This window comes from Phaseolus vulgaris, chromosome 3 (assembly GCF_000499845.2).
Source record: "Phaseolus vulgaris cultivar G19833 chromosome 3, P. vulgaris v2.0, whole genome shotgun sequence".
NCBI lineage: Eukaryota > Viridiplantae > Streptophyta > Magnoliopsida > Fabales > Fabaceae > Phaseolus > Phaseolus vulgaris.
This window is the reverse complement of record NC_023757.2, coordinates 38088280-38115347: the sequence shown is the minus strand read 5'-3', so window position 1 is coordinate 38115347 and position 27068 is coordinate 38088280. Positions and strand designations below refer to the sequence as shown.

Below are 27068 nucleotides of genomic sequence, written 5' to 3'. Positions count from 1 at the left end.
AAAAAGACCCACAGAAAATGAAACAAAATTCACTGAACAAAACAGAGCAATAAATTGTTACCCATTAATCCCTGCAACGAAATCGCCGGTGAGGAATGAGAATGCAGGAAGAACCCGTGCCCCGAATTGAATTCACCACCCCGAGTTTTGAAATTGGATGGGAAATATTATTGGCTTAGGTGTGTCCGTATAAATTAATGTATGTAATTATTAATCATACGGTACAGTGTATAGAGTAGTGTAACGATCTTAATTTATGGTATCCTTGCGATGCATGTGAAGCAATATTAGCTTTGCAGGTGTGTGGGTTGGCCACTTACTTTGGTCCATAGCCGCGCCCACCTCACAAATACGAAATATCTCGTATATACTTTGGAAAAAGTGGTGCACTGCTACTAGCTACTACTACGACTCAATGATGTCATCTTAATCATGATTCTTGGAAATGCTCTAGCTCTAGGATTTGATTTTGAATTGAACATGTTTTGATGAAGCATTGGTGCATCACAATCTGATGTTGTTCCATAATGTAACAAGTTTATCACTTCAAGTGAAAACTATGATATGGTCCATCTTACATGCTCGTGTTTGCATTGCATTATTATCTCTTCGTAAATCCCACTTCATTGCATTTTTGCAAAGGCACGAATGCACCATCATGTACCTCACTTTTGAAACTTTATACATCAGTCAATAAAGGCTTATCCCCCCATCTTTCTTTCTCAAAGTAGTCTGACTAGTTGTCATGTTTCCATTTCATTATCTTGATCTTGTGGACCCTTGAACGGTCATTTTTCCTTTTCACTGTTAACTTAATAATCATGCATGGATCACAAGAACAACAAAACATATTCAAGCCCAACTTATTCATGCAAAAAAAGCGATGATATAGGTTGATTAGAACCGAATTGGATGTATGCTTGCTGGCATATGTATGTCAAACCAGATCTTGTTTCTCGTTTGATGGCATCTGTCATTTGTGATTCTACAGAATTCCCTTTGAATTGTTGCTTCTTGCTATTCATGTTGAGGCAATAATTTTAATCATTCTAGAGTGTGTAACTGTGTATAAGGAAGTACATACATAAATTTTTGTTTTTTTTTGTTTTCCATTTCTCTCCTTTTTATCTGCAAGATCTTGTCGCGTACACTTTTGGTCACAATTCTGGTAGCAAACCAGCATAAATTGCAGTCATGCAGAGAGGCAAACATATAGGAAGACTCGAAGCTCCATCACTTGCTCCATAACATTCTTCTCCCCAGACCTTCAAAAAGTGCCCTCATCTATCCTCCAACGACCCACCTTTATGATGTCTACTTGTTTGCATGCTAAAAGGAAAAGAACCCACAAAGAGTTTGGTGGGATAGAAAAAAAAGGCAAAAACTTTAAAATAAGAAAAAGAAAAGAAAAGCTAAACAGAACAAAATTACTGGTTACTCTTACCAGTTTAATTGGCGATTTCGAGTTTAAATTCACTTGGAGTTTTTTCTTCTAATCACGTTACTTTTATTCGCAACACATAAATTTCAAATTTTGTTAAGGAGAATGTGCAGTAAAGTAACTAACACTCAGACTCACTATGTTAAAACATAAAGAAAAGCTTGTTACTTGTAGTAGTAATCCAACTTAATTTGAATATGGCTGATTCTGATAAACGTTCTTGTACCAAGATATTGAACTGGATTATGTATGGAGCCCACTTATATGGATGCCACAACAGGGAAAGGAAGAGCAGAAAAGTCCAGATATAACTTGATTTGCTTAATTTAATTTTTTTTCTTGAGATGTGAGGGAGGCACAATTAATGGTCTAAGATTTGAAGTGTAGTTTGTTTGTTGTTGAGTTCAACATAGAAATCTGCAGGTCACACTTTGAGTCTCAGCAATATTGATAATGAATTGACAGAATGTGGTAGATTTAACGACATGAGATGGTGAGAGGATAACTGCAAAGGAAGAGGAGGCAGAAACAACCAACTTTAACATCTCTGAGAGGCAGCAGAGTAGTCAGAGTTCCATTCCTTTAATAATTTGGTGCATACACTGAAGAAAGCGTGGCCAATCTGGCAACCGTGCAATGTGATGAATCATATACCAGAATGAATATAAAGAAGCAGTGCAGAAGGGAAATTGAGAATCAGAACCTAAAAATTAAGCATTAAAAAATTGTGGAAGCATATAATATTGGGAAGCATAAATTTCAGTGAAAAGTGGAGGAAGTGTAGAAGGACACGTACGGATGCATATAGCGGGAAAATAGCAGTGGCAATCTTATGCGATCTTCATTTGTTGTTGTCTGGGACATATCATAATGGGCATGCCAGCTTCTGCTCATGGGGTCCAAACTAAAACTGTATATATTTTTATTTCCTCTTTTATGCATGAGTTTGAGTTTAAAGCTATTAAAAGGGATTATGGACCATACAATAAACTATATACTTTGGCTTTAAATATGTTTCTTCAAATTACTGTTTACCCACAAATTATATGAAATAATTCTACAAATTCATTTAATTTAATTATTGATAAATCAATTTTTTTTCTCTTACCATTTCTTTCTAGAAACAATCATACAAAAATTCGTCCAAAAATACTCATATAATTATTTAAACATTTAAAACAAAAAAAATATTAATAAAATTTAATAAATAAGTATTGTATTTTTTAAAGACTAAAAATATATTTAAATTTGTAAAGGAAAACTTTGTTGCGGGAGAATTGTGTTAACCTCAGTCCTCATTTATAAGGAAAAAAGATATTGAGAGTTAAAATATTTTACAAAAAGTATCATCAAATAAATTAAAAGTAGTTAAAGTTTTTTTTATATATTTAAGAAAAAATAGTGGGATGGGATTTATTTTTGAGAAGGGAAGTAGTATGAATTTATCACCTAATTTAACTTATATATTAAAATGGTGGATAATTTAATTACGATTTTTCTTTTACAGGAATCTAATTATACTTTTGAGTCTCATGGTTGTATGAACTTAAGTAAAAACTTTTCAATTTGAATGCTTATAAAGACTTCTCATAACATCCTATAATTTAAGTAATAATCATATTTTTTTCCTTTCAAAAACTAATTTAATTTTATAATACAAAATAATTAAAAATTAAAACAAAGACTTTAATTATGTAAATAACAAATAAAATAGCTAGTTGAACGACGTGTAGTTATCATATTGAGCTATAATCTGTGAACTTATAAGTAGCTTGGTGTTGCATTATGCACCCCCATTAATTTAAATCTGCATTCCCAAGAGGAGGTGAAATGACAAACATATCTGAAAAAATATATTTTGAATTATATATTTCAAAATGTATTTCTAAATCTATCCAAGATGTATTAACACATTTTGGATTTGTGCAATCAATAATATTTTAATACATTACGGATAGGTATGTGTTTCTTGAAAAAAAAACTTATAAATAAAGAAATTGAGTATATAAATTTGAAAGTATATAAAAAATAAAATGAACACTGTGCATAAATAAAGTCAGTCTCGTTTGCAAGAATAACATATATACATGTAATTCCTAACATTTAGGTAAACACTTGCATCTTGTACTAACATAATATGAAAATCATAATTTAATCTCCGCATAACAATATGTAAACCATAATACGTCTACAGTTGTATGGAACAACCTTCCTGAAATTTCACTTACACCAGTTTTCATCATATAATGGTAAGTAGTTGGAATACGAATATAAACACACTAAAACAAACGTCAGAAAATACATAAACAAATTGTGAATCATGCACATGTCCTATACATATGAGTCTGTGCATATTGACATTTGTGGGAGGCTTTCTTCGTAATGGAAATATGGTGATATTTTGTTTCAACGATAATCACACTAAAGTAATATTATATATACTAGCAATCATAGATCCCATATCGAACATAATCATCCATTTATCTATGTTAGCCTGTTAAGACTACAATGTTAGTTAGATAATCATCATTGTAGCGTGGAAGTTGGAAAAAAATGTGTTTGGTGTGTCATAACTTATCATTGACATCACATTCACAAGTAATCTTTTAGTTGGTCTACCAATTCATAGTTACCCAACAATGTAGCATATTCATATCACCATTGTCAATTTCTTTAAACAACTCCATTTTGACAAGTGGTCACGAATCTTCCTCATTCCCAACAGTGCATTTATAAATCGATAATCATAATGCCCATAAGCCTTGACATCATGTATGTGAAGGTGAGTAGTGAGATTAAATTGATCCAACATGTATTGCTTTAATCTACAAGGGGACCATCACTTTTCCCCTTTTATTACTTGACTTCCATGTAAAAAAACTATCATTTATTAAATGAATAATATTAACTAGGTCAAAATATGAGGGATCACACTTTGTAGATCTCACCAATTTATTTGGTTGACATTTTTGGATCCCTTAATTTTCACCTTATCCATTGGTGACACATTGATGTCATGTGTGTGCATACTCATGCATTTCAAATTACATGTTTTGGAATACAATCTGTATTACCAAAATGTATTTTGAAACGTAGAATCTGAAACATATTTGTTTTTTGGATTTTACATTTTATAATACATATTTTATATTTTAAATTCTATGTTCTAAAATATAAAAATACTAACTTATAACATTCTGTACAATCCAAAGGTCACCAAATTATACATTCTAAAACTCAACTTGCAAAATAAAAATTACAAACTCACAAAAATCATCCCGTAATTCAACCGATACCACCGATCGACACCACAAGCACACCAACCACTCTCTCCAACCAGCGTGAGCCACACATGCAGTACCAATGCTCCAAACCTGAAAAAATGCTACAAAGGAGCACAATGTCACCAACATCTCAACATTTATTTTCAAGTTGTTTTCAAAAGGGTAAAGTGGTCATTTAAAATTATATGGGATGCAAGATTAAAATATGAGGTGCAGAATGCAAACCCCTAAATAGCATGTTGCGCGTGGGCCCATATTTCGGCACAGTCTGTAGATCACCAACCCAAATGCGACGGTCATGCCAGAATTGAAAAAGCGGGTGATGTTTGTATTATGGGAGAATTTAGAAATTATTCTAAAAAAATAAATACTATATTTTGAAAAAAAGTATACCTTCAATTTATATAAAATAAAATAATGAGGTTTAAATTAAATTTTAAATTCTGTATTTTATAAAAATAAAGAAATAATTTAAAAATATAAAATACTCTCAATCTACTAATTCAATTATATGGATCACTTCATTAACCATTCAAAAATTTTAATTATTTATTTTTAAGAATATACTGTTTATTTACGGTTCACATTCCAGTTTAAATATTTCTAGCTACTATTTAAGGAAATAATAAGTTTATAAAAGTAATTCACCTTCAATAAAGCATTTGAAATTTAAAAAGCATTTCATTGTATATGATGTTTTTCTATTTAAAGCTTTTAATAAATTGAAAATATTTATACAATTTTTATTTTTAATTTTTAATTTCTGTCACAAGAAATGCATGTATCTAAATTCATTAAAAATTAATTGAAAAGGTAAAGATACAGATGACATAAGTGTTGTTTTTAAACTTTAAAACTAAATTAACTAAAAACAAAAATCTTTAAAAGAAAACACAACAATTAATAAAGGAGGATAGAACATATAATAGTACAAGATGAAGACAAAATATTAGTATAAATGAGAAAAAGATAACCAATATTGCATAAAACTTTGAAAATATCTCTAAAGGAAAACAAAAAATCTAAACTTTTTTTTAAAAAAAAAGGGCAGTATTCTTCTTCAAACGTCCTCTTGTAAGACAAAAAAAATATTATAATAATATAACCAAATATCAGACATTAATTAAAGTTAGAGTATTTTAGAAAAATATCATCACGTAAAATAAAAGTAGCCAATTTTTTTTTTTGAAAAAGTGAGTTTTTTTTTTATAAAAATGAATTATATATTACTATTCATAAGTATTATAACATTCAGTGAAATTTATTACGTTGTTTACCTTCTTTTTTCTTTCTCTTCAACTTGGAGGATCGGATGAAAGTTTTGTCCCTTCCCTCAATGCAAACTTAATATTCGAGTCAAATGAGCTGAAAAACTATACTATTTTGGACTTGTTAAATTGCTCCATCACTGCATAATGAAATAGGTTGTTTCTTCTCCACCTTCATTTTTTTATGCATAAATCAAGTGAAAATACCATTTTATCTTTAAAAAATACATTTTAAATCCTACAATTTAAAAAAAATTAAAAAGTATTTTTTATTTATTTACACTTTCTGGATGTAGAATTCGATTATGAATTACAAAATCTGAAAAATATTTTTTAATCCAGAAATACTTTACCGATCTTATAGTCTAAAATACGTTCTAGATTTCATAATTTGAAATATATTTTTTTAAAGAAACTAATTTTAAATTATAAAATCTGAAAGGTATTCTCAATCCATAAATAATTTCTGCACTGTATAATCTATAATTTTTCTGAATTACTCAGTACAAAATAAAAAAAAAAACCATCAATAAAATAGAAGACATCAATAAAATCAAAGGTATTTTAATGTAGTGGTTCTAAAAGAAACATCCCTGAAATAACGTCTGGTATGGTTCGCCCATGTTGGACACATTCTTGGGATGCAGGATAGACCCGTTGTACATACTGTACTATAATAGATCCTACATTTTATGCATCACTCAGTTTTCCTTACTTTCCAGGCCTTGGAGATTCTAATCACAAACATTGTAGCAACCACAAGGTTGCATGATTCAGTGAGCGATCTGCCTCATAAAAAGCTGCATTATTCTTATCGCTCACAATTTCATCTAAAATTCACACCAAAACTAAATACATCATGTAGGTAGAGAAAAGACCATGCTTTACATATTCAAGTCACATCCAAAAACTAGAAATTTCTTCCGGAAGACTATGGAATTAAAATACATCTCAAAAGGTTGTTGTTGTTGTCAAGTATTTAGGAAAGAACTTGTAAAAGATTGTTTGAGATGTTTTAGTGTGGCTACATGAATGTAGGAAATGCATAACTATAGAAATTATATCAGATATTTTTGTAAGAGTGTAATTGTACTCTAGTATAACTGAAACTTTTGCCTACAAGAGGGTGACTACTCACAAGGGTGTGAGAGATACTCTCATAAATTTAGTCAAAATTTTGTTGACAGAAGTTTGACTGCTCACAAAGGTGTGAGACACACTTGTATAAAGAATAGATTACAAGACCACTAAGATATATGAGCCTCAGCTTACATGAGACATGCTATGCATTAAAAATTCATCCACAAAAGTTGTGAATTCTATAAGAATTTAGGAGGTATGCTAGCATAAAAAATGCAACAATTGTTAAATGCAACAACTTCATAGCGATTTTGAGCATTGTTACTGCTGTGGTAGCATTGTTACTCCTATGGTACTTTTTGTGATACATTACATGGGATGAAAACACTAGAACACATTATTTTGGTTATCATGAACTTCTGATGGCAATAAATGACTAGTGTTCTCAGGGCTTCAACATACTTCTTTGCAGTTTTGACATTCGACTGAGCTTTGTTTAGAATCTTAATATTGATTGCATTGTTGATTGTGTTGAACTTGGGAATGTTTAGACAATGATCTTGATATTAATCTGCACGTTCCAATTCTTCTCGGTTAAGCTATCACAATGCTCAATATCCATGCCAAAAAGGTGAGAGATGACATTATGACAGTACATTGTTCATTATACTTTTAGAAATTGTAAGTAATGCCAGCTTTATTTAATTATGATTTTGATGAAGATGAGATGACTATCTTTTTGCTGCAGTATAGGTGACAATATTTTGCTACATAATCTCTGTAAATCCCACTTCCTCTGTTAAAAGAAATGAAATAGAAAAACACTAAAACATTTTTTTGACATTTTTGTCATTCAAGTGACACTGCAACTTACTTTTCCATGAATCTCTTCCATTGCTAGTAAAAATAAAAGATGAAGGAAATATGTTATACTATTTGGATGGATATAATATTATAAAAAATAGTAAAATTTATTTTTATCTTATTTTTTACCTTCATTTTTATTTTCCTCCAATTTGGAAGAAATGGGATGGAGTGAAGGTTTGTTCCTCAATACAAACTTAAATTTTGAGTTAAATTAAATGTATTGATGTTTAGGAGTTGATAACATTGTTCCTTCACCATTGCACGCTGAAAGAAAGTCTGATATGATTGGCCTATCTTGATAATTTTTCTAGGATGCAAACAAGACATGATGAAGATAGGGTTGAACTTGGAATTTTAGCTTTAGATTCTTGCACATAATTAAATTCTTGACCACCTCCTATTCATTTCAGAATAGGCTTTAGGAAATATATTTTGCATTCCGAAATAATCGTTCCAGAAAGAACTGGAAGTGAAAATTTATAGGTGAAAAACCCTTCCATACTTTCTGGGTTAGAGATTCTAATCATAAACATTGTAGCAACCACAAGGTTGCATGGTTCAGTGGACCATCCAGATCGTAATAGGCTCCATTATTCCTACTGCTCACAATTTCTTCTCATAAAGTGACACCAACACTAAATACATCAGATTTGTAGAGAAACAAGGATGTACTCTACATATTCAAGTAACATCTAGAAACTATAAACTAATTTTGGAAGACAATGGAACTCTTCTTTCTGGCAGCAACCAACCGTCATCTTGAAAACATAGTAGAATACTGCAAGGACTAAGGAATAAAATCACTAGTGAAGAAGATGTTGCATCTTTTATTATTGATGTTTGTGAAGAGCTACTAGTGCAGGTAGTAGGCCGCCGTTGTCAATTGAAGCAAATGATGTAAGAGCTGTGGCTTTGCTCTTTCTTTCCGGGGCCAGTTGATAGCAGATACTGTGGTCTGGTATGCATTTCTTGACATCATTAAATCACCTTTTTCAGTTCCTCAATGGGTTTGTTAGGGTGTTTTCATTGCTCATTAGAATACCTGTTAGAAAGTTGCTAAAATAATTCTCAAATTGGTAATTTGTTTAATTTCATATTAAAGCTTCGGGACTTTCATGTTTCTTGACATGAATTCTTCTTCCAGTTTGCTCATACCTTTGATGTACATTTTGTTTCTACATCAAATTTTTATTTATCTCCAAACACCACAGGTGTTGCATTTGAGGCTGAAAGAGTATTGCTGACTGCAAAAGACAAGTTCGATGTTATGTTGTTAAAGGACAATGTTTATGCGCTACATGTAGTGCTGCTTGTTTGACATGGCTTTGTGAGTGAAAAAAAAAACCCTTGGTTTGGCACATATACTAAAATGCATTAGCTGACAACCTGATAAGATTTATTAGTTGAACCATAAACATTTAACGCACCTCTGTGTTGAACTAATCCAGTCCTTAACTTCTTCAAAGACTATTATTGACTGCAACTTCATGTCCAAATCACATTCTGCACGGCAGACTACATCTCTATATTAGATATTTTATTTTCTTACACAATTTAACCTGAAATAATGTGTAAACAAAAAGCAACCCCCTTCTGCAAGAAAACAAGTTTACTGGTACATCATTAACCTGGCAAAAACCAACCCCCTTCTGCAAACTATAACAAAAACGAAACATGAAAAATTATAATAAACTTAAAGTTATAATTTTAAGATAGAGAAGAAAGCCACTTTAATAGCAAATAAAGTTTAAAGTCCATCAGCATCTCCAAACGGATCACCGCCAAGCCACACAAAAAAAAAGTGGACACGTTTCCCCATTTTTGTAGGTCAAGATTTATTACAGAACTATTGTCTAGCTCTTTATATTCTATTATTGGGAAGGCAATTCAATCAGCAGAAAAATGATGAATATGTGGAAGCTCTCGGAACGCAAAATACTCTTGATCAAGTCACTTGCTTAATCATCATCCTTCACATTCTAAAGGAACAAAATAAATGCAGCACTATCCATCTCAAAATCTCATAAAAGTCACCCATAACCTTTTCCCAGACAGTTCAAACAACGTTGAACCCTGCAAAATTAAGAGGAAACATTACAAAACTACTGCGTAGTCCAAAAAATCATAATGCTTGATGAATGATGTTAACTCAAAACAAATTTCTAAGAAGGTAATCTCCTTATAATTCCACTTTAAGGCAACCCCAATAATCAAATTATCTTCTTTGTCTTACATTTTCTCGGCAACCTACCCCATACTCGAAATTCCCATCGAATATCGAACTAGGCATAACATGAAGCGGAACAAAACAAAACCAAACCTGTTTCCTTCGCAAGTAGGACAAACGCAGGGGTTAATTGCAATAGGGTCGAACATGGGTGACCAAGCTATGGCGGCATTCCCATTGCACAGTTTGCATATATAAAACCCCTTCCCCCTACAAGCCATACACGGCAACGCAACTTTTTCCTACATACAAACCCACAAAACATGTTCCATTACATCAATTTGCTAAACAGAATAGGATAAACCCATAAAGTTCAATAATCCTTACTCGTTTCTTCTCGGACGCAAATCGGAGCAATTTAATGGTAACAGTAGAAGTCAAGTTAAGAGTGACGACTCCACCAAAGATAACTGCAGCCATCCTAACCAATGGCATCAGTGGCCTTGGATTCATGTCTTGTCTTCCAATATCTATACTTATTCCTTTTCTCACCCAATTTCTCAAACAACTGATCCGCACTGCAACACACAAGTCACGAAGTACTGAAAATAGACACTGTTTATGGGAAATAGATAATAATTGTCAATACAAAACGACTGCGTTTCAAGCCGGAGTTTTTTTTTTTTTTTTTACTTTTCTCTGAAACACGTGACGACATGTCGTTTTGATGTTTTCCACATCATCCACTGTCGCTGGAGCAGAGTAGCACTGCACGTACTCTTCAGCGGTGAAATTGAAGAAGAACGCTTCTTCGATGAAATAATGAAATTCGTAATTGCGAAGAATCCCGTTAATCTTATCAACTCTCATGGTTCACTTGTTCTCTTTGGCGTTCCTTCCGTTGAGCGCACTTTTCTTCGCAGTTCGAGCGCCAAATGGACGTGCGGCTCCAAGCCCCTCATGTTTTCGTTTTCTTCCTTGAGAGCTGGATGCGCTTCTTCTTCTTCTTCCTCGAATATGTACGGAGGTTGGGACGATCTCGGCAGTTCAGACGCGCCCGGTGAGTCCCACGCCTTGCGCAATCTTCTCGTTTCTATTGGAATCGATGATAGGAAGAACGTTTTCGTGTTCCTCTTGGGCCTCGTTTGCGCGATGGCGATTTCTAGGGTTAAGGTTTCTTCTATTGTCGTTCTTCCTGCTTCCGCGTTGATTTTCGCCGTCGGTTTCACAGTAGGGTTTTTCCGGAACGGAGCGTTCGGTGAGGTGAGGGCGAGTGGGAGTAAGAGGAAGGAGAAGGAGGATAATTCGAATTCGAAGCTGTCTTCAGAAAAATTGCGAAGTTTGGTGGAATTTTTTGACGAGCTTGATCTTGTGGTCAATAACTTGAAGAGTGATGTGCAAAGTGCTATTAGGAATAATAAGGTCCGAGTGGATGATTTTTATGGTTATGTTGTAATCACAGATAAGATTAAAATTTCGCTTAAGAATGCTAGGAATGTTGTTAGGGCTTTGATTGGCAATGAGGAAAACCCTGGTGGTGTTTTGGTTGAGAACCATAAGAGTGGTAGAAGAAAGAAACAAGTTGGAGAAGGTGGGTACCAGATGCTGCAGTCTTTTAGCAGTTTGTTTGGGGAAAATTTGCTTAGCTCCAATTCGACCAAAGTCAGGGAAAATGTCAAGCAAGAGGCAGTGGATAGCATATTGGATCAAACTAGAGGAAACGGTACAGTGCCTGTTGTTGAAGACAGGGCTTTGAATTTTGTTGATGAACATAAGGGAAATCGTGAGTTGGATTTAGATCCTACTCAAGGCTCGTCTACTAACTCTGTTTTGGATATGAACAAAAATGGAAGAATAAGAACTACTCCCGAGGGAGACAATTTTGGCTTAGGGGACATACGGAGAAGCAAAAATAAATTCTTTGACGATAAAGAGCATAGTTACCGGAATAAAGGATCGAGGTTCACAAATAATCGTAGCTTCTCTTTCAAGATGGATTCCAGCAGCGTAACAGACATGTGGGAATCCCATGACAATCTGCTTGACTCTGAGAGCTTTAAAGTCAGAACGAAACGCATGGAAAGTGAGTCCTCTTTTACGCATGAGCAGCTTCTCAACCAAGGTCACAATACCTTCAGGTCTTCTCATGAGTTGAGGGAGGGTGGTTCTGACAGGTCTCAATATAAAGATGATACAGTGAATTACAATGATCATCGCCACCTTGCAGATGATTTGTCTGCGCATGAGAATGAATTCAATACCGCTTCATCTGCAAAGATTTCAGATGATATGATTTTCGATAGGTATCTTGATGAAGCATCGGACCTTTTAAAACAAGCAAAAGAGTTTATAAAAGTTAGGCAGGATGAAGAGCAAGCTGAAATCATGTTATACAGGTCCTCAGACATACTATCCAAAGCTGTGAACTTGAAGCCCATGAGTTTGTTGGCTGTAGGCCAGTTAGGAAACACTTACCTTCTTCATGGAGAATTAAAGTTGAAGATTTGTCGTGAATTGAGAACTCTTCTTTCTGGCAGCATCCACCCATCATCTGAAAAACATAGTAGAATATTGAAGGGACTGAGGAATAAAATCACTAGCGAAGAAGATGTTGCATCATTTCTTATTGATGTTTGTGAAGAGTGTGAAGAGCTACTGGTGCAGGCAGGCAGAAAGTATAGGCTGGCGTTGTCAATTGATGCAAATGATGTGAGAGCCCTCTATAATTGGGGTCTTGCTCTTTCTTTCCGAGGCCAATTGATAGCAGATATTGGTCCGGTATGCATTATTCTTGACATCATTAAATTACCTTTTCAGTTCCTCCATTTGTTAGGGTGTTTTATTGCTCATTATAATACATGTTAGAATGCTGCTAAATTGATTCTCAAATTGGTAATTTGTTTAACTTAATATTAAAGCTTTTGTGATTTTAATGTTTCCTTGACATGAATTCTTCTTCCAGTTTGATAATGCATTCCTTTGCTGTACGTTCTGTTTCCACATCAAATTTTAATTTGTCTTCAAACATCACAGGGTGCTGCATTTGAGGCTGAAAGAGTATTCCTGGCTGCAATTGACAAGTTCGATGCTATGCTGTTAAAAGGCAATGTTTATGCGCCAGATGGTATTGTGTCTATAAATTTCTGAATTTACCATTTTGATTTTCACATACAGGTGCAATTAAGAATACTATGTTCACAGATTCTTCATAAATTATATAGCCTCCTGTGGACTGTTAAGGTCAAAAACATGTATCTAGCTCAAAACTAATTTCATAAAAAATCTTTGTTGGAAAAACTGCATTAAGAATAGGAAATTATATTTTTGTGACATGCACTACAGCCTTAGATACGCCCACAGTTTTACACAAACACCACGGTAATGGCTTGCTATGTTTGATGACATTGTGATCATGGAAATTTTTAAACTAGAAAAAGTTATCTCCGGGATACCAACACTTCTCCTGCATTGATCTCATCATTTTTTGCCTTTCATTTATCCTTTTTTAAGTGTTTCCAAGGTCCTCTTGTTATTGAAAAGAAAGTCCTGTTGTAATCTGTTGAATTGCAGCTCTGTTTAGATGGGGTGTCGCATTGCAGCAGCGATCTCGGTTAAGACCAGGAAGCAGTAAAGAGAAGGTGAAGTTACTGCAGCAGGCTAAAAGGCTATATGAAGATGCCCTTCATATGGACACCAATAACATGCAAGTGAAAGATGCCTTATCCTCGTGTGTCACTGAGCTTAATTATCGACAGTTCTAGCCAATTCAAAAAAGAGTTGCCCAGAAGAATAATTTTGGTTTCAATCCTTGTTTCCAATTATTTTATATCTGTCTGACAGGTATATTTGCACCACCAGAAACAGGTATATTTGCATAAGTGTCATTGAACACAAATGCTATGGTTCCAGGGTCGTTGTCGCCTCTGTATTGACTCTCCCTAGAATCAGATAGACAGCACGTATAATAACAGTTATAATAAGGATAAAATGTAATCATTTTATTTATGCACAGTCTTGGACACAGGGTTCACTACTTGTTATAATACACTTGTTTTTTATTATCATTCCTCTGAAAGAAGGGAGTGAAAAGAAATAAAGGAGATGGAAAGAGAGAAGTAAACAAATGGTTTAAAAACCTGTGATGATTTTTAGATTATTTAATTAAAAAAAAGGAAAATAAATATGTATCTAAAACATAATTATCCAAAATAAGAAATTAGGCGTAAGTAGGGTATTTTTGTAAATGAAAAAGCAAACTGTATTGCTATTATGATATGAATTAAGACGTGTGTGTATATATCAATTAGTTTGCTAGAGTAAATTTAAGTGTTCGAATGCTTTTTAGTTGTTTGTTATATAAAATTGATTATTAGTATCTTAAAATGGACTGTGTGCATAGGACATCAAATAGTAAAAGATATTCAGTAGTATATTTAAGTTTTTGGCGTTTCACTTAATTACTATTTTTTAAGAATGGTTCTTCTTTTCATTTGTATTGGGTCATACTTCTTCTTTTTCATCTCTTATAAAAAAAAATTCCTCTGCATTTTTTGTAAAATATGGATGAATTTCAAACGAGATAACACAAGAAAAAAAGAAAAGTTCAATATCATAGAATTACTCAAATCTTTATACAAACAAGTAATATTAAGATCTCTCTTGTTAATAATAAACACGGTAAAATCGATAAAGAGATTTCTCTCAATATATTGGTAACTGTTATTACCACTCAATTTGACTAGAAGAGAGCCGATGTAAGTAATCTTAATGAATCAAATGTACACAACTTTATTCTTATTATTTTTATATTTTTTAATACATTTCTTAGTTATTCTCAAACGAAATTGAGACCAAAAGAACTATATAAGTTTCTCCTCCAATTGTTTGGTCACTTGGTCAGTTTGCACTTTTGTTCCTCTCCAAGCAAACTCCTTCCTATTTCTATGCTCACTCTACCCCTCAACCTTCACGTAATTCAGACTCAGATGGTACTTGCAGAAGACATTCTGACGCTCAAATCAGATTTAGTATTCGACACTTGCTATTTTGAGTATTGTATAATGACGTACTTGACTCTTAGATTTTGTGCCTATTTATATGATTCTATTGAACCTTTCTTATTGGATCAGGTTAGAGAGTTGTGTCATGTTTAGAAGTGTATTACCTAGTTCTTGATTGTTGATTAATCTCACTAATTCTGCTTAAGCGTAATTATTGGTTGTGGTATCGGTCGACGTAATGACTGGGTCCGAGACATGGTTCTGGTCGTGCAGACCCTACCAATACATAATTTTTCAGGTGACAAACAGAACTTGGTTAAGAGAATTTCAATACTTTCCACACATTAAATTGCTGCTAAACAATTATAATTTTTTTTGAATGAATACTTATTTATTTAGTTTGTCTAATATAATAAGAATGAAGATTGTAAAATAAATTAATTTCTATATTGAAGAATTTTCAATTTTGACCATATCTTATATAATTTAAGAATAGTCATAATATCATCCAAATTGATTTTTTTAAATGATATTTTGTAGAACTTGTAATCAATCTGAGACGAAAACTTACAATGATTAATCATGTGTATAAAACAGTATAATTTAAGAATACTTACATTAATCTTTTATAAAATCAATAAAATGATGAAAAAATTATTTATGAATTATTGGTTTATTTAAAGTTTAATCACTGTATCAGATTTTAAAAAAAAATTAAAATTGTTACTCTGACAGTGATTTTTTTTAGCAATCTCTAATCGTACGAATTGGATCAAGTATTATTTTTAGGGTTTGCACAACAAATTTGAGATCTAAAATGTTATTTTTAAATGTGAAAGACTGATTTTCTAAAATCAAAAACTAGATTCAGATGAAATTAAAAGAAATAAAACTTAAAAGTATAATTAAGAAAAATAAAAAATAAGTATTATAGGAATAATATTTTAGCACAACATTTTTTTTATAAATTTGGATGTCTGCAAAATATATTTTATATAACTGCAACGTTGGTTCCCCCTCTCGCTACAAGACCCAGCTCTGCAAACGGAATCAGTTGCCGCCCAAGAGAGTGTGCTTTTTCACTCATTAATTCTTCGTTGTCCCATCCGTCATCCCTTCACTCATCTACAGCATGAAACGGTGTAGATTTGTGCTTCTGTTGTTTCGTTTTCGATAATTGTCGCCGTTGATTTTGGATTCTGGATTGTTTCTTATTAGGGATTGTGGTTCTTTTGTTTGGGATTTTGCTTCTTTTGTGTTTTCGATTTTAAATTATACTTATTTTCCATTTCGTGTTTGAGCAGACTCCGTTGAAGGAGTGGTGGCGTGGCATTCGGTATCTTATAACTAGAGGACCTGAATCTCATCAACTACCTCCTACAATCTCAAACATTCCGTTTAGTCGCAACTTTTTTTCGGGTAACTATAAGCCCTATTTTTTTCATACCTGATCAATTTCCTTGGGTCTCATTTCCCCTAGCTCTAATCTTTTTCACTGATTAGTTTTACTTTGATGTTCAACTGTGTTTAATTTGTATATTCTACACTTGAGTTCTTTCATCTGCTCGCTGTGTACTTCTTTTAAGTAGTTCTTGTGTGCATTTTTATTTGTTATGATCTTGTCCTAGCACAGCTGTACAGGAAGTGTTTTTCCTGAGTTGGATCGTTTTATTGTTACTTATCCATATATGCACGCATTATTATGCTCGTCTTGTGGTTTACTTTATTTATGGTTAAACTAACTATGAGTCTGTGTGTATAGACTTTCTCATAAGCATTTATATGGGAGAAAAAAAAGAAGGAAAAAAAGAACTTCCTATATAAACTAAAATAATTTGTGTACAAGTTAAAAATAAAAAAGTTTAGAGAAATTACATAAGAGAGTGTTTACAAATTATCTTATGCATAAACTAATTTTAACTTATCGGAGAAACTAATTTCAATTTTTTTTCTTTTTTTTTCTCTGCTATAGGTGCCTATGGACAAACTCTTCTAAACAGGTCATGTGTATTACTTCAACAAGGAATTAATCGTCTTGTTGGTTACTGTCTGCCGTGTATCATGGAAGAGTAATATGTAATTCATGCCGACTTCTGCTTTGACTGAGTAATTTTTTACTATTGAGGCCACACTTTCATGCTACGGCACAAACAGTTATAGGATTTGGTGGAGTTCTCTGAGAACATGGATGACAACATGGACTTGCAAATCTCCCTGGATAAGCTACCAATCAAGCGATTGGATTCCATTGAAGAAAATGGGATGGAACGATTCCCACCGTATGTTTTCCTCTTGTTTCTCACTCATTTTAAAAAGAAAAACTATTTGCTAATGATGATGGCCTTTCAAAAGTATTTACAGGAACAAGAACATTGGACCCTAATTTTTGTTTGCTTTCTTCTCTGTAATTTTCTCTTAATATCTGCTTGTCTATTTGTGTTATTGCAGAGATGTGGACTATGATGAGAAGCGGCTCTCCCTAATCAGGCGAATTGACTTTGCTTGGGCCATTGAGAAGGACGAGGAGAAGAAGAAGCAGAAGAAGAGCTCCAAGGAGACCTCAACACCATGGCAATGGCAGAGCATGGTAGAGAATTTGCAATTGGCACATCAGGAGCTCTCTGTCATCATAGATCTCATCAATACTGTGAGTTGTGCTTGTTGCCTTTTGCATTGAACAACTCATATTTATGTTTTTGTCTATTTTTTTAGGAACCCTTATGATAAGTTTAATCTTCTCCCTGGGCATCTGTTTGAAACAATGTAGTAAGCTTGAGGGTATTTGGTTTTTGACACTGGTGACAGATTGCTTTCAATGGAACTTTCGTTAGAAGAAAATGCTTGTTTGTGGCTTATAGGAAAGTATGTTGGTTTCATTCTTAAAGGAATGGAATAAAGTGTTAGAGAACTTCTATAATTTCAACTGACATTGCCAGAGGAACTAATAATCATTGCTTCATCACGCGGCATCATCCTTATTTGGTCTTAATGGAATCTCTATTTTATAACCAAGTTTTGTGAATTTTGGGTGGCACGTTTGTTTTGAATATTGATTAGGATTTGATTTTGGGTTTTTTTGGCACTGTTTTTAGTGACTGTGTAAGTTATGAAGAGGCTTACAATACAAATATGCTTTGTTCAAATTATTGTGCTTAGGTGGAAGCAAATGATGCAGTAACAGTGGCTAGCATGACAAGACCAAAACTACAACCAAATGAAGCTTTGTCTGACCTGGCTGTATCTGCAGCATCCAAGCTACAATGTTACCGTGTAAATATTCTTCTATCTTCTTTTTCTTGAAAGAAGAACTCTACTTTTTGTAATGTTTATTTTTGTTTATAATAGTAAGTCAAGATCAGTTCCCTTTGTTAGTGTAGCAAGTTTATTTGCTTAAATAAAAAGAATACAACTCAACTCGTGGCAAGTTTTTGGTCTCTTAAAACTTGTCTATGCGGCAATTGGTTAGCTTTTACTGTGGTAATTTGTAATGAAATATTTGAACAAGCTCTCTATCATCTACAGCAAGTTGGAAAATACTTCAAGCAATCTGCCAAGGCTTTTGAACAACAGGTTGCTCGGGAAGCTAGGTTTTATGGTGCCCTTATCAGGTGAATTCCAATTTTTTCACTTTAATATTCACTTATCTGGGTCGATGCTTGCAAGTATTTGAGGACATGTTTAGACAGCAAATAACCATGTTTTGTTTCTTCACAAGCTGGCACTTGCCTTCATCCATTTCACCAATAATTAAAGAAACTCGCCTTTGAATAATGCTTGTTTACTTAGCTTACATCACACCTATCACATGTCCTAACAAATGGACAGGTTGCAGCAAAATTGGAAGGTTAAACGGCAACGTCAGGCGGCTATTGTGCCAGGGAATGAAGGCTTCACCTTTGATCTCTTTGATAACTCATATGATCAAGCTTCTATTATTCGGTCATTGTCTATGTCCACTGTTCGAGTCAATCATGATGCCGCTGGAATGCTGGCAATAAATATGTCTCCTGATTTATGTCGTTCTCTCCAATTTGGTTTTGTTGGTGCACAATCAGATGATATACCGAGGAATTCCAAAGGAAACAAATCTTACTTCTCAGTTGAGCATAGTTTGGGTGAAACTGGCAAAGAGTCCTTAACTGATGAAGAGTGTGTTAAGAAAACACATGCACTCCTTCGTGAAGTACATGAAGCAATTTTCAATGAGCATGTAACTAATTCTTTCATTATGTTGCTTTGGTGTATCTAGTTTGTCCTTTATTCTTATTTTGACCATTTCCTGTTGGTGGTTTGTTGCTTTGGACTCTTATTCTTTCAGGTGTTTGATTTGGTGAATCGAGAAGCATTTACCACAGTTACAGGTGTTAGTGTGACTGGAATACGGGAAAACTATTTAGAATTAAGCTTAGGTCGAGGAACCTCTGTGTACTTATCACTTGTGTCCAATGGTCAAGATCATTCCACTGTTGAAAATGAACTTACCAATAATGCAGAAAATGCAATGTTACCTCCAGAATCGTCTGATGAAATGATGCTCGAAGCCAAGCAGAATGCCCCTAAGAAAGGGCTGTTTTCTAATTCCATCTGTTATGAGATTTACATTCAGCAGATTTTTCATGAGCATATATTCGGAAAAGGTGGCGAAAAACCAATTTCCTCTGGAAATCGGTTGTCTGGGGTTCAGGCAAAGGAGACAAAGGATGGTGGATCCAATCTTCTTGGTCATTTCTTTATGTCTTTGTCGCACAGGATCTTTTCAACTAAGGTTCTTGCGGAGCTGGAAAACGTGGTATTACTCTTTTCAAAATTAAATTTGGCTGGTTGAAAAATAGACATTTTGTTAAGTCTTTGATACCTGCAGGTATCCAAGGTCCCATATCTACAGCTAATTTCTAATCCCACATGGCATTCTCGGGCTTCATCGTGGACTCTGTACATGGAGGTTCCTCAGTCTATCCTTCGTGGTAGCCAAATTAAAACATCAGATTATTTTGAGAAAAATGCTGTCAAGCGTCAGTTTTGGATTAAGGCGGTGGTAAATGACAATTGTATCAATGTTAAAGCGGAAGGTTCTCCAAATGTCGCAGGCCTGTTCAAGGGAAAAATAGAGGAAACGCACTCAATAAACAAATATAACTGCAACTTAGCTGATCTTCCTGTGATTATTCTGCAGCAGGTAAATTGATGCCGTTGCAATGACTTTTAAATGGATGTACGTAGCTAACTCACAAGGGAGTCATACATGTAATAATAAAAGTTGCTTATTTCTGCTATTGAAATTATGCAGGTTGCGAGCCAAATTATTAACTGGTTATATCAGGAAGCTCTCATGGTTGGGATAAAAGCAAATCGGGATTTCTTATGCTTATCTTTTGAGCTGGAGCAGGGTGAAACACTTGGCCTGGTTGCAAGTGTTGACCCAGAAGATAGTGAAGGGTGTATATCTTGGTGGTTGGTCATGGAGGACAGTTTTGCAGAAGAGCAAAAGCTTCACATGAACATCACTGATGGTGCATCTGAGTATAGAAAATTCCTAGGTCACTTGTCTCTTGATTTGCTATACGCAACACTGATCGACTTAGTAGGCTTGTGCAGTGGTGGCACTAGCCAATGAAACTGAATCAAATGTTTTTCCTGGACTAAGTCGAAAATCTAGGAGATGTCTCATGCGCAACCATTGTATTATATGTTTGCCATTTTAATATAATTTTTGTACACTACACCTCAACTAATTTGCTTTTGTGATATTTACTTAGGGAGAAATAGTCATTTTGAGATTAAGAGAAAAACGTTAAACTTAATACATTTGATTTTTCAAATTATAATGTGATGTCACATAAGTAAAAGTAGACTGTTAGCTATCATTAATTTACATGAAAATTAAAAGGAAAAAAACTTTGTTGAGGTGAGTTCATTTTTAGAATGATCACGCCTTCGTATATTTTTAGAAAAAGTGTACGCGCAGTGTTTTTAAGTTGACAAGTCTGAATAAAGAAGAATACTAAAAAGTTATGTAAATATTTTTAGTACACATTTTGTAAAAGCGTTTATTGTAGTTTTGTAAGGGTGTGTGTTAAAAGATATATGTATGTATACTGTAGGATGTTGATGATTTGGAATTTTTTTTTTTGCCAAAAAACAATATTGTTCAACGTGCGCACTGAAGAAAATGTACATTTAGACATCTGGTCTTACGGTTTTTAATTAGTGATTTTGGTTTCTCTTTTTAACTTATAATTTATTATTTTGGTTTCTCTTTTTCTTAGCTGCAACTTGTAGTTTTTTTATTTAAAAAATTATTAACATGAAAAGGGGATATATGATTTAGAAATTTACAAAAAATGTTGAGGTGGAAATAGAACCCAGATCTTCTTGCTTAACCACAATAAAATGTATAACTTCGGCTCCTAAAACTAAAGTAACTTACGATTAAGTTTAGAATTCTTCACACTTTCTCTTCATTCTTCTATAATAATTTTGAAAAAAAAAAATGAAATGGAGACGTATCATAAATAACAAATTATTGTTTATTTTAAAAAATGTGAAAAGAGAAAATGAAGAAAAAAAGAAAGATTTTTTAGTTTTTACAATTTTAAATTTATTCTTTTCACAATGAGTGTATGACGTTTTTGTTTGGTCAAAAGAGGTTAGGGTAAAGGAGAATTTACAATAAAAGGATAAAAGTTACTAATTTCTTTTGAGTTAACTGCGTATTATATGTATCATTATTTTCAACTCTAGTTTTTTTTTTTCTCTCTCGTTGTTTTAACCTTTGTTTATGGATAACCTCTTCTCCATTGTTGAGGCTTCTTCCATTGATTTCGTCTTCGTCTTGAAAATTATCTTTAATGTTATTTCTGTGGTTAGGAATAATTTCAAGAAATCCGAACACTTTTAAGACAAATGAAGTCTGAATTGGAAATGAAAAATTTAGACAATACTCTAGTAAAGGTGAATTTGAGACAGAAAATTGCAAAAGAACAACTTGTAGATCAAACAATGTATGAGCAAATGAGATAGTGAGATTACAAAGGAATTTTTTATGGGAGTGGGGATATGATGGAAGAAAGGTTGTCTGAGCTTCTTGTAAAACGGTGTGTGAATCACGTGAGACTGGTGGTCTTGGCATCATTGACTTAAGGGTTTTTAATTTGGCGTTGCTTGGTAAATGAATTTGGTGATTGGGATCTGATAAGGGCGGTTTATGGAAGGAGATTCTTAAGTCTAAGTAAGGGGGTGGAGAGTTTTGAGAAAGGGAGGGAAAAGTAGTAAGGACTCTCTTTGGTGGAGAGATCTGAAGGAGGTTTGGAGTTCGGAGGGTTGGGGTCGGAATTTTGAAGATGCTATCAAGTGGAGGAGTGGTACAGGGAAGGAAATTGTTTTTGTTTTTTGGGAAGACAATTGGGTGGGCAACAGAGCTTTGAAGGAAGTTTTCCCGAGGTTGTTTTCCTTGAGTTTGTCAAAAGAATCTAAGGTGGCCGAGTTTGGGGCGTGGAATAATGGGCTATGGGCTTGGACATTCGCCTGGAGAAGGAGTCTTTTTGAATGTGAGAAGCAATTGGAGTGCCAGTTCTCAAAGGTAGTACAAGGTGTGTGTTTGGACTTGGAAAAGGAGGATATCTGGGTTTGGAAGGATGGGGAGGGGTTATCATATACGGTTAATTTTGCCTATAATCGTCTTAGGAGGGGTCGGGAAGGAGAGAATGTCATCGTGTTTAAACAGCTTTGGAGATGTAAAGCCCTGCCTTTTGCACTTGTTACTGCCTGGAGGGTGTTGGAAAATAAGCTAGCTACTAGGGTTAACTTGGAAAAGCATGGGATTGCGGTTGAAAGTCCTTTATGTAGTCTTTGTAGGGTGGAGGTGGAATCAAATAACCATTTGTTTTTTGAGTGCAAATTTGCTTAGCTAGTGTGGAGTCGTTGTTTTGCATGGCTTGGAGTGCAGTTTGTGTCCCATAATGATCCACTGCTAAATTTTTCTCAGTTTAGATTGTGTAATGCATCTGCTTTAGCAAATGAGATGTGGGGAGTGATTTTGATTGCAGTGGTAAGTGAGTTGTGGAAGCATAGAAACAATGTAATCTTTAATGGGGGAGTTGTCGATGGTTTAGAAGTGGTTACCTTAGTTCAAGTGAAGACTTGGTCTTGGATTACGTCCAAATCTCTCTCTGGTTTGTTATCCTTTTCCGAGTGGTGTCTGGAACCTTTGATCGGTATGATGATGGTTTCTTGAATAATTTTTTAGCTCAGATTTTATGGGTTGAGTTAGGATTGTTTTGTAATTCTAGGCATCTAGCAGTGTGAGTGTTGAGATGAAGTGTCTTAGGTATTTTATGTTTGTATAAGGGTTGAATCACCCCTAAAATGGTTCATATTTATTTATTTTTTATCGTAAAAAAAAAATAATCTACGAGCTCTTTGAAGTGCCTATCAATAACAAACCTGATTTAAAACTTGTGGGGGGTGATGATCAGATTCATAGGTGAGCCAAAGAAATCTCATTGGTCAGCTACTAATAAAAGAATTGAAATATGTTAAAAGGAAGACCGAAGTATAACATTTTGTTCGCCTTGAAAACAAAGAAAAGACAATAATATGTTGGGGTATTGTGAATCTGAAACAATTGAAATATGATAGGAGGAATACCACTACTTACTTCAGGACAGAGGTGTCCATGGATTAGTTCAAATATAATCTAGATATAAATAATTGGATGGAATTAAATTTAAATTTATTTTTTTTAAATAAATTAATTTGGACTATAAGTTTAAATTTAAATTATTTGATTTGATTTTAAATCCAAATCCAAATTTCTTTTAAATAATAGTTTGGATGTTTATAAATCATTATGATATTGATTTTAAAATTAAGAACTTTTTCAAAATCAATTTTAAATTTAAAAAATTAAAATTATTATATAATTTCAAAGAATATCATTTTATAATGAAAATCTCTTACTATTTTATAAATGTTAATCAATAATCTTACACTCCAATTTTTTCATAATCGATACATGTTTTCTATAAGATTAGGTAATGGTTGAATGTGAGTGCGCGTTACTCCCTAATAAGAATAAATGGTGTATTACTGAAAAATTTAGAGTTGAAACACAAGGATTAAGAAATATCAATTAAAATAACTTAAAGAGTAATGTAGAAAGTGCTATTAGGAATTATAAGATTCCAGTGGATGATTTTTATGGTTATGTTGAAATCACATAAGATTAGAATTTAAGTTAAACTTATCTAGTCCTTAACTTAAACTTCTTCAATGACTATTATTCACTGCAACTTCATGTCCAAATCACACTCTGCACGCCAGACTACAACTCGAGATTAGATGTTTTATTTTCTTACACAATTTAATCCGAAGTAATGTGCAAACATAAAGCAACCCCCTTCTTCAAGAAAACAAATTTACTGGTACATAAAAAACCTGGAAAAAAAACAACCCCCTTCTGCACACTATAACAAAAACATAACATGAAAAATTATAATAATAAAGTTATAATTTTAAGCTAATGATGAAAGCCAATTTAATAGCAAATCAAGTTTAAATTCCATCAGCATCTCCAAACGGAGCACCGCCAAGCCACACAAAAAAAGTTGCCATGTTTCCCCATTTTTGTAGGTCAAGATTTATTACAGAACTATTGTCTAGCTCTTTATATTCTATTATTGGGAAGGCAAAATCACACGCCTGCTAAATATGTGAAGCTCTGAGAACGCAAAACACTCTTGATCAAGTCACTTGCTTAATCATCCTCCATCACATTTAAAGGAACAAAATAAATGCAGCAGTATCCATCTCAAATCTCATAATAGTCGCTCATGCATAACCTTTTCCCAGACAGTTCAAACAATGTTGAACCCTGCAAAATTAAGAGGAAACATTACAAAACTACAATAGTCCAAAAATCACAATGCTTGATGAAATTATGTTCTTTCTTTTACATTTTCTCGGCAAGCATACCCCATACTTGAAATTCCCATAGAATATCGAACTAGGCATAACATAAAGCAGAACAAAACGAAACCTAACCTGTTTCCTTCGCAAGTAGGACAAACGCAGGGGTTAATTGCAATAGGGTCGAACATGGGTGACCAAGCTATGGTGGCATTCCCACTGCATAGTTTGCATATATAAAACCCCTTCCCTCGACAAGCCCTACATGGCAACGCAACTTTTTCCTACATATAAACCCACGATACATGTTCCATTACATCAATTTCCAAAAAAACAATAGGTTAAAGCCATGAAGTTCAACTCATCCTTACCCGTTTTTTCTCAGACGAAAACCGAAGCAATTTTATGGTAACAGTAGAAGCCAAGTTCAGAGTGGCTACTCCACCAAAGATAACTGCGGCCATTCTAACCAATGGTCCCAATGGCCTTAGATTCATGCCGTATCTTCCAATATCTATGCTTATTCCTTTTCTCACCCAATTTTACAAACAAATGATCCGCAAAAAATACTGAATTTTTTTTATGGTATCAACATCATCCTCTTTCGTTGCAGCAGAGTAGTATTGTACGTACTCTTCAGCGGTGAAATTGAAAAATAACGCAAATTCTTCGATGAAATACTAAAATTCGTAATAGCGAAGAATCCGGTTAATCTTCTCAACTCCAGGTTTCCCTTGTTATCTTTGGCGTCACTTCAGGTTTTCGTTTTCTTGCTAGAGAGCTTGGTGTGCTTCTTCTTCTTTCTCCTACTCGAAAATGTACGGAGGTTGGGACGATCTCAGGAGTACAGACGCGCCTGGTGAGTCCTAGGCCTTGCGCAGTTTTCTCGTTTCTGTTGGAATTGATGATTCGGAAGAACGTTTTCGTATTCCTCTTGCGCCTCTTTTGCGCGATGGCGATTTCTAGGGTTTGTAGCTTTCTTCAATTGTCGTTCTTTCCTGCTTCGGCGTTGGTTTTTGCCGTTGGTATCACGGTAGGGACTTCCCCAAACGGAGCTTTGGGTGAGTTGAGAGCGAGTGAGAATAAGAGGAGTAACGAGGATAATTGGAAACATAATTTTTAAATGTGAAAGTATAATTTGTATTTTTAATTTAGAAGTGAAGATTATATTAAGATGAAAATTAGGCAGTTTCACATCTAATAATATATTTTAAATTATATACTTTAAATTATTTTTTAAATAACATATTTTAAATTTGGAGAAAATAATTCAAAATATGAAAATGTATTAATGTATTCTAGATTAGTAATCTATTATGTATTTTTATAAAATATTCTACTCGTGCAAATATATTAATTTTTATTTATCTTATGTTAGATAGGTTTGTTTTATTTTGAACAAATTTGGCTTAAATAAGAAGTGGTGTTTTTCAATTCATTCATAAAATGAGACTTAAGTTAGAAATGACAAGATGATGAAAATTTTATCTCATTTTCATGAGTTAATTGGTACTTCCAAACTCAAATATTAATTGAATAAATTTTTATAAAATATAAAAATTACAACAAAGAAAATATGCACTACAGGATAATCATGAAATAGAAACCAATTTTTAGAAACCAAAATAATTAGTTGCAATAGTAACTAAATTAGAGACCATTTTAGAAACTAAAAAGAAATTTGGTTTCTAAATTAGTTTCTATTATTTTCTATTATTGTTAGATAGTTTCTAAATTGGTATCTAATTAACAACCAAGGTTTTAGAGACTAAATTTAGAAACTAAATAATTGAAATAAATATTCTATGAGATTACAGAGTGACTCAGGTAAAAATTAAATAATAAAAAAAATATTAAAAATTAGAAGAAATAATAAAATATGTCTTAAAAACTATTTGATTTAATGAAATTGAGGTTTGAGTTTCTCAAATGCAATCCAATATTTGAATGAAGCATCACAAATGAAAAAATGTGTAATCAAAGTTGTGATAAAAGAAAAAGTACCTTAGAAATATCAATAAACTCTATGAATTGTGTAGCGAAAGAAAAAAAAGA

The 27068-nt window shown here is 33.5% G+C and overlaps 4 protein-coding genes across 5 annotated transcripts; 2 read left to right on the top strand and 2 right to left on the bottom strand.

The window, feature by feature from the left end:
* Positions 1-8385: 8385 nt before the first annotated feature.
* On the bottom strand, positions 8386-10634 carry LOC137807502 (uncharacterized). 2 transcript variants are annotated; one of them, XM_068608183.1, is made up of 5 exons: positions 10495-10634; positions 10261-10409; positions 9368-10013; positions 9096-9184; positions 8386-8982 (listed from the first exon to the last, which is right to left on the bottom strand). In XM_068608183.1, exons 1-3 carry the CDS (start codon positions 10618-10620, stop codon positions 9971-9973), a joined length of 318 nt encoding a protein of 105 aa, XP_068464284.1. In that variant the 5' UTR covers positions 10621-10634; the 3' UTR covers positions 8386-8982; positions 9096-9184; positions 9368-9970. The 2 variants fall into 2 exon arrangements, with proteins under 2 accessions (XP_068464284.1, XP_068464283.1); XM_068608182.1 differs by having other exon boundaries at positions 8386-9184.
* Positions 10635-10757: 123 nt separating this feature from the next.
* On the top strand, positions 10758-14171 carry LOC137807501 (uncharacterized). The gene is made up of 3 exons (XM_068608181.1): positions 10758-12885; positions 13141-13231; positions 13678-14171. Exons 1-3 carry the CDS (start codon positions 10930-10932, stop codon positions 13866-13868), a joined length of 2238 nt encoding a protein of 745 aa, XP_068464282.1. The 5' UTR covers positions 10758-10929; the 3' UTR covers positions 13869-14171.
* A 1901-nt stretch (positions 14172-16072) lies between these two features.
* Positions 16073-20835, top strand: LOC137807500 (mediator of RNA polymerase II transcription subunit 17). The gene is made up of 10 exons (XM_068608180.1): positions 16073-16247; positions 16412-16526; positions 17080-17386; positions 17556-17754; positions 18264-18377; positions 18630-18715; positions 18933-19317; positions 19426-19896; positions 19969-20283; positions 20395-20835. The coding sequence occupies exons 3-10, from the start codon at positions 17292-17294 to the stop codon at positions 20719-20721; spliced, it is 1992 nt and encodes a 663-aa protein (XP_068464281.1). The 5' UTR covers positions 16073-16247; positions 16412-16526; positions 17080-17291; the 3' UTR covers positions 20722-20835.
* A 3806-nt stretch (positions 20836-24641) lies between these two features.
* On the bottom strand, positions 24642-26134 carry LOC137807499 (uncharacterized). The gene is made up of 3 exons (XM_068608179.1): positions 25385-26134; positions 25149-25297; positions 24642-24978 (listed from the first exon to the last, which is right to left on the bottom strand). Exons 1-3 carry the CDS (start codon positions 25508-25510, stop codon positions 24936-24938), a joined length of 318 nt encoding a protein of 105 aa, XP_068464280.1. The 5' UTR covers positions 25511-26134; the 3' UTR covers positions 24642-24935.
* Positions 26135-27068: the final 934 nt, after the last annotated feature.

Coding starts and splice junctions, on each gene's coding strand:
- LOC137807502 (XM_068608182.1), bottom strand. CDS start 10,620: ATGAATCCAAGGCCACTGATGCCATTGGTTAGGATGGCTGCAGTTATC. Junction 10,410..10,494: donor TTGCGTCCGAGAAGAAACGA/GTAAGGATTATT, acceptor GTTTGTATGTAG/GAAAAAGTTGCGTTGCCGTG. Junction 10,014..10,260: donor CCTACTTGCGAAGGAAACAG/GTTTGGTTTTGT, acceptor TTAATTTTGCAG/GGTTCAACGTTGTTTGAACT.
- LOC137807499 (XM_068608179.1), bottom strand. CDS start 25,510: ATGAATCTAAGGCCATTGGGACCATTGGTTAGAATGGCCGCAGTTATC. Junction 25,298..25,384: donor TTTCGTCTGAGAAAAAACGG/GTAAGGATGAGT, acceptor GTTTATATGTAG/GAAAAAGTTGCGTTGCCATG. Junction 24,979..25,148: donor CCTACTTGCGAAGGAAACAG/GTTAGGTTTCGT, acceptor TTAATTTTGCAG/GGTTCAACATTGTTTGAACT.
- LOC137807501 (XM_068608181.1), top strand. CDS start 10,930: ATGAAATTCGTAATTGCGAAGAATCCCGTTAATCTTATCAACTCTCAT. Junction 12,886..13,140: donor TGATAGCAGATATTGGTCCG/GTATGCATTATT, acceptor CAAACATCACAG/GGTGCTGCATTTGAGGCTGA. Junction 13,232..13,677: donor CAATGTTTATGCGCCAGATG/GTATTGTGTCTA, acceptor GTTGAATTGCAG/CTCTGTTTAGATGGGGTGTC.
- LOC137807500 (XM_068608180.1), top strand. CDS start 17,292: ATGGATGACAACATGGACTTGCAAATCTCCCTGGATAAGCTACCAATC. Junction 17,755..18,263: donor TCATAGATCTCATCAATACT/GTGAGTTGTGCT, acceptor TATTGTGCTTAG/GTGGAAGCAAATGATGCAGT. Junction 18,716..18,932: donor TTTTATGGTGCCCTTATCAG/GTGAATTCCAAT, acceptor ACAAATGGACAG/GTTGCAGCAAAATTGGAAGG.